General features: G+C 29.8%; 3 protein-coding genes across 3 annotated transcripts; 2 read left to right on the top strand and 1 right to left on the bottom strand.

The window, feature by feature from the left end:
• Positions 1–3,776: 3,776 nt before the first annotated feature.
• Positions 3,777–4,367, bottom strand: LOC123296394 (ribonuclease HII). The gene has a single exon (XM_044877862.1). It carries the CDS (start codon positions 4,365–4,367, stop codon positions 3,777–3,779), a length of 591 nt encoding a protein of 196 aa, XP_044733797.1.
• Positions 4,368–5,239: 872 nt separating this feature from the next.
• On the top strand, positions 5,240–6,439 carry LOC123296385 (chaperone protein HscA homolog). Its single transcript, XM_044877850.1, has one exon. It carries the CDS (start codon positions 5,240–5,242, stop codon positions 6,437–6,439), a length of 1,200 nt encoding a protein of 399 aa, XP_044733785.1.
• A 374-nt stretch (positions 6,440–6,813) lies between these two features.
• On the top strand, positions 6,814–7,149 carry LOC123296374 (2Fe-2S ferredoxin). The gene has a single exon (XM_044877839.1). The coding sequence runs from the start codon at positions 6,814–6,816 to the stop codon at positions 7,147–7,149; it is 336 nt and encodes a 111-aa protein (XP_044733774.1).
• The last annotated feature ends 291 nt before the right edge of the window (positions 7,150–7,440 follow it).

The following is a 7,440-nucleotide window of genomic DNA, read 5'->3' as shown; positions in this document are numbered from 1 at the left end:
ATCAATGGATATGTATCAAATATTTACTTACAATTATTGATACATTTTCAAAATATGCGTGGGCTGTACCAATTAAAAATAAAACGGCTGAAGAGGTTTGTAAAGCGATAACTAAAATTTTTGAACATGGTCGCATACCAAAAAATTTACAAACTGATGATGGAAAAGAATTTTTTAATTCAAAATTTAATCATCTTATGGAAAAATTCAATATTAATCATTATTCAACATTCAGTATTTTGAAAGCATCAATTATTGAACGATTTAATCGAACAATCAAAGAACAAATGTGGAAACAATTTAGTTTGAATGGTTCATATAAATGGATAAAACTTATACCAAAATTATTAACCGAATACAATAATCGAAAACATCGTAAGATTAAAATAAAACCTAGTGAAGTCAATGATAAAAATGAAAAAATGTTCTTGTCAACTGTTTATAATAATATAAAAATTGCTGCTAATCCAAAATATAAAATTAATGATTTTGTTCGTATTTCAAAATTTAAATCATTATTTACGAAAGGCTACTTACCATCATGGACTAGCGAAATATTTAAAATTAGAAAAATTCAAAATACGAATCCTGTAACTTACCTTCTTTCTGACTATAAAGGTGTAGACATTCTTGGTGGATTTTATGAATTAGAATTACAAAAAGTGAAGAATCCAAACATTTACTTGGTGGAGAGAGTTTTGAAAAGGAAGCAAGATAAGGTGTTCGTGAAATGGCTCGGATTTTCGAAGGACCATAATTCATGGATAAATAAAAATGAAATTATTTAAGAAAATTTATTGTTATTATTATTATTATTATTGTTATATTTACAATAAATTTAAAACAAAATATATTTAGTAATATTAATTTTTATTCCTTTAACCTAAAATGTCCCCATGCATAAGTATCACTAGAATTATCTATTAAACACCGTTTATCATCTTTTCCACATAAAGCCACTTTATGTTCTGTAACACTGTAAAGTATATGCTTAAAAGATCTTATAAGGTTTTGAGTTATGTCTAAATTTATAGATGAGTTTAAACAGTTATAATAATCTTCGAAAGTTATTTTATTTTTAACAACACTTTTTTTAATTCCCTTTACTTTTTTCACTATATATTCATTTTGAGTCTTGATTGTATACATTTTGGCTCTTAATCCAATAAACTCTCTAATTATTTCACCACCAAACTCATCTTTCATTAATCCTGGAATGCGTTTATTACATAATGGCATGTTGTAATCATTATTGATATTATAATTGCTTGTATCAAAATTGTTAATATATCGCTTCATTACATCATAAATATCATCAGTTTTAAATTCATAAATCAAACTGTCAGTGTCATGGTATAAAATCTACATGATTCCAAATGTTTTTTTGATCCTAAGCAATTACTGTTTTTGATACACTTTTGTAAATAACGTACATTTAATTGACAATGTTTCAACCATTTTTCAATGTTATTTGGATGATTTTTTAAAATATTTACAACTTGTCGCATATTCTTTATCATCAATCTGCTCAACTCTATATCATTCATCATTTTTTGTACCTAATTTTTATCCTTTTCCATATAATATTGTAATAATTTTATTGCATCCTCTCTATTCAACAATGCTTTCATTCTGCTACAAACATCTTGTATAAATTCATCTCCTTTATTTATACGAACATAAGCACATGGACTATACCATCGAGCATGTTGTTCCCATGCTATATCATTTACAGCCCAACAATATAAGCCTAAGCCGCAGTAAAAGCATTTAGTTCTATCTTCAAGTCCCACATAAAAAAATCCTGCTGCAGCTAGTTCTTCTACTTTTATAGGATAATTCCAACTTTTATATGTTCTTAAACGTGATTCTAATGTTACATACTCTGGATACTTAATTTGGGGTCTTTCAATTATTTTTATACTTTCATCACCATCAGAAAATGATGACAATGCTTTATTTATTGATATTACCACCATATTTATAAAATTATTCTTTATTCTACTTATTTTTAGATAAAATTAAAATCTTCCCCACTATGGTTAAAAACCTCTGCATCTTCTTTCCACTCTTGTAAAAAATCAACTAATTCTGTCGATAATTCACCATCAAAATACTCATCACCAACTAAATTTAATTCAAAAATTTTTTTCTCCAATTCCCACCATCCATTTAATGTATCACCATCTGGTATTATATCAATCAATTCCTCTACCAAACGAAATACTCTTTCAAGTATATCAATAATTTCTTTTCTCCGAAGTTGTAATACACCACAATTAACAATCCAATGTGAAGTAATGTAAAACTCTTTAAAATCTTTTGGACTATCAAACACACTACTAAAGCATGATGTTAAATACCACGGCAAGAACACAATATATCTTGATCTATTTTCAGAATTCTCACTCTCCATTTTTTATTTTCGCATCTGCCTCTTTGCAATTCTAGAACCATCTATTTATACAACAAAAAATATCTTATCGCTAACCGCCAGCCGTCGACCGTCGACCGTCGACCGCATACCCCCGCCTCGGGCGTCCGCGCACGTCATTCTTTTTTCCCGCTCATTTTTTTTTTTATTTTTTCATCACAACAAAAAATATTCCCCTTTTTCCTCACCACACACACACATACTATCTTCTTTCCTGTTATTGTCTTTTTACCGCCAAAAATCCGGTTTTCACTAATTAACCACAATACGTCTTCCTTCCTATCATCATCCATCCACTTTTTGCGGTTTCACAAATCTACCACAATATCCTATCTGTCTATTTTTTAACCACTAACTTTACATTCTTTTTTTTCATGTTTTTCAATTTCAATTCTCTGCATTTTACGATGCCATACATGCGTTTTTGTATGCCATCTTCAAGATTTTTCACTTCCGGGCCAGCTCTATTCCTTATCAGCTTCTAACCACAAACATATTCATATTATTTCTATACTACACCGGAAGTAAATCAAAATTTTTCTCCATCTTAAATCCACAAACATATTCATATTATTTCTATACTACACCGGAAGTAAATCACAATTTTTCTCCATGTTAAATCTTATGGAAAAGTGATTTGGAATCGGCTTTACTAACCTACTTCTCATTATAACCTTTTACTCGTCATCTTTCAACAACCCCTTCATATATATGTTTAAGTATATATTCTAACATTCCGATGTGCTTTTTCTTAACGATTTCATTATCTGACATGGCTTGTAAGTCTACTAGCTGATAATCTTCCATCATTAGTTTTTTTGCCATTACGCTATTAGTAAAATCCCATAAATTCCGAGGAGCGTTATAAACTTGCTTACCATTATAAATAACTAAGTTATATACTAACGGCAATTTATTCCTTTTTTCTTTATGCCGTTCAGATAAGAGCAAAGTATATTTCCATAATCTTAGAGCAGTCCAATAATCCACAGTTGATTGTGCTTCAATTAATATATAGACAAATCCCTTGCCATATTCTTTCGTTTCAATTCCATAAACTATATCACTGTATTTTTTACTTAGAGACTCTTCAATATAGCTTTCTTGTTCTAGAGTTATTTTTGATAAATCTATCAGTTTTTTAAAATCCTTAGGTAAATAATATTCTAAAAATTCTTGTGCCGCTATTTTATCGGTCATTATTATTTTTACTAAGGAATCATGCTTTAATTTTTTGACCACAAAATCTAGTAATTTTTTGCAGCGTATTTTATCCTAATTTGTATATGATGTCTATATTTATTTAAATTTAAAGTTTAATATCAATAATATAAAAAAACTTTTATTTATATAAGGCTTTAGTAAAACTTAGGAGATGATAAGGGGATAAGCCATATTTTTTTATAGCCTGAGCATGCTCTTTTGTGCCATAACCTGAATTTTTGTGCCATAAATATTGCGGGAATTCATTACTGAATTCTAGCATTAATCGGTCTCTAGTAACTTTTGCTATAATAGAAGACGCAGCAATTGATAGTGATAAATTATCACCGTCTATGATGCTGATAAATCTTTTATCGCTGAATTGCATGTTACCATCAACTAAAACTATTTCCGGCTTAGTGCTAAGGTTTTCTGCAGCAATAATACAAGCTTTTTTTGTTGCTTCTAATATATTAATCTTATCAATCTCAGTATGTGAGATAATACCGGTTGCCCAAATGTAATTAGCAGTTATCTGTTCATATAGTAATTCTCTCTTCTTTTTAGAGAGCTTTTTAGAATCCTTAGCACCAGCTATAATATTGTCTTGATCTACTATAACAGCGGCAGCTACTACTGGTCCGGCTAATGGTCCTCTGCCAGCTTCTTCTATGCCAGCTAAAATGAAATTTGGGTATTTTTTTTCAAAATGTAACATATCTATTTCCATAATTGTATTTTTTTTATTTCTGATATATGATAAAGCAGTTTATGAGTTACAAATAAAGTGCAAAATTATTTTGAATTGCTAGGGTTAGAGCTAATTTATAATATTGATTTGAAGATATTAGAAAAGCAATATTTTGCTATGCAGATAAAATATCATCCTGATACAGCCAAAAATTTGCAAGAAAAAGAGCAAAATCTTACTATAGCATCAAACCTAAATAAAGCTTATTCTACGCCCTAAGATAGTTTAAAGCGTGCTGAATATATGCTGCTTTTATATGGCTTTTGTATGAATATATGGCTGCTTGAGTTAAGTATATTCTGGGATGAAATGGAGCTTATAGAAAATACTAGCTCATATAAAAGTTTAGAAGAAATAAAAAGTAAATATGAATTAATGGAGAAAGCAGAAGTAAATTTTTTAGCTGAGTCTTTCAAAAAGCAAGATTTATCAGATACGACTATCAAAATTAGTAAACTTAAATATACTCATACATTGCTGAGTAAGCTTCAGGAAAAAATGAAATTATGCAAATAATAGAAATTAGAGAACCAGGGCAAGCAGAATCTAAACAAGAAGCTAAAATAGCTGTGGGTATAGATTTTGGCACTACTAACTCGCTAATAGCTATTTCAGCTGGTAAAAAAGTTAAAATTATACAAACTGAAGATAATAAAGAATTAATCCCAACTACTATAAAATTTACGAATAACAATATTATAGTAGGTAGTAATAAAGGTTTACGTTCAATTAAAAGGTTATTCGGCAAAACATTAAATGAAATTCTAAATACTCCTGCTCTTTTTTCGTTAGTTAAAGATTACATAGATTTGCAAAGCCAAGAAGTTAAGTTAAATTTTGCCAATAAGCAAATGCGGATTGCTGAAATTGCAGCAGAAGTTTTTATATATCTAAAACAACAGGCAGAAAAAGAGCTTACAACTGAAGTAACTCAAGCTGTTATTACTGTTCCAGCTCATTTTAATGATGCGGCAAGAGGTCAGGTGATGCTTGCAGCAAAGCTTGCAGGTTTAGAGGTTCTAAGGCTGATTGCAGAGCTTACTGCAGCAACTTATGCTTACGGATTAAATAAAAACCAAACAGGTTGTTATTTTGTATATGATTTAGGTGGTGGTACTTTTGACGTATCAATTCTAAATATTACAGAGGGGATTTTTCAGGTTATAGCAACAAGTGGCGATAATATGCTTGGCGGCGATGATATAGATAAAATCATTGCTGATTATTTTTGTAATAAATTTAACTTACCTGATAACACTGATACTCTACAGTTTGCTAAAAAGGCAAAAGAAGCATTATCGAACCAAGATAATTTTGAGTTCAATAATATATCGCTTGATAAACAAACATTTGAACAGTTAATTACCCCTATAATAGGTCGTACAATCAATATAGCCAAAGAATGTTTGGAAATAGCAGGAAATCCGAACATAGATGGCATTATTTTAGTAGGTGGTGTAACTCGTATTCCGTTAACCAAGGATGAATTATATAAAGCTTTTAAAGTAAATATTCTTTCAGATATTCATCCTGATAAAGCTATTGTATACGGGGCTGCACTGCAAGCAGAGAATCTAACAACACCGAACATCGATTCATTATTGATTGATGTAGTACCTTTATCTTTAGGTATGGAATTGTATGGCGGCATCGTTGAAAAAATTATCATGCGAAATACTCCGATCCCTATTTCTGTAATAAAAGAGTTCACAACTTATGCTGATAATCAAACTGGCATACAATTTCATATATTACAAGGTGAACGTGAAATGGTAGCAGATTGCCGCACTTTGGCTAGGTTTGAGCTAAAGGGACTTCCTCCTATGAAAGCAGGGAGTATTAGATTAGAAGTTACTTTTTCTATTGATGCTGATGGTATATTATCTGTTTCTGCTTATGAAAAAATAAATAATACCTCGCATATCATAGAAGTGAAGCCAGATTACGGGATTGATACAAGTGAAGTTGATAAGGTTATGCTTATAAAAATGCTAAACTGGATCATGCTACAAGATTATTGCAAGAAACAGTTATTGAAGCTGAATCTTTGATTTTTAATATAGAACATGCTATTAAAGAATTAGTAGATTTGCTATCAGAAAACGAAAAGCATATAATCAGTAGTTCATTAAATAACATAAAGCATGCAATAGATGCACGAGATCGTGCTTTAATTAATAATGTTGTTAAAGATTTTAAATCTAAAACAAAAAAATCTTTATATACGAAGATTAATGTAGTAATTAGTGATTTATTGAAAGGTAAAAATATCAATCAAATTAAATAACTTACTTCTAAAGGTAATTTGTACGTCAATCCGTTACTCGCATCCTTACGTACGTTTATGTATGCTGCGTTCCATGTTTCCTGCAAATTCCTCTTTATAAGATAAGTTATATAAAAAATCTAAGGAAGAAAGAGGATAATGTCAAAAACAATAAAAGTTACATTTGTTATAAATAATGGGGAAGAGAAAATAATAGAGGCACCACTAGGGCTTTCTATTTTAGAAGTTGCTCATAGTAATAGCATAGATCTTGAGGGTGCTTGTGAAGGATCTCTTGCCTGTGCTACTTGTCATGTTATTTTAGAGGAAGAATTTTACAACAAATTAGAAAAACCTAAGGAAGAAGAAGAAGATATGCTTGACTTAGCCTTTGGTCTTACGGATACTTCTAGATTAGGGTGTCCGATTATTTTAACTGAAAAATTAGACGGTATAAAAGTACGTCTCCCTTCTGCTACTCGTAACATAAAATGATGGATTAAAAACGTGATACGTAAAATACTTATTTTTGTTTTCTTAGCCTTTACTATAGTATGGTTTGCTGCTGCTTATACTTTGAAAAACAATTTAATAAATTTAATTAAAAATTCTGAATCGGATAATCTTAAAATATCCTATAATACAGTTAAATTTTCAGGATATCCGTTTCACTGGAAAATTACTATAACAGATCCAAAAGTAAAATTAATAGATCATGTAAATTCTAAAGAGCTTTCAAGTGAAAATATTGTTTTAAATATTAAGTTTAGTACTAAAAAAGCTACT

The sequence above is a fragment of the Chrysoperla carnea genome, chromosome 1, assembly GCF_905475395.1.
Source record: "Chrysoperla carnea chromosome 1, inChrCarn1.1, whole genome shotgun sequence".
Classification (NCBI taxonomy): Eukaryota; Metazoa; Arthropoda; class Insecta; order Neuroptera; family Chrysopidae; genus Chrysoperla; species Chrysoperla carnea.
The sequence above is the reverse complement of the archived record's forward strand: the minus strand, read 5'-3'. Positions and strand labels throughout refer to the sequence as shown.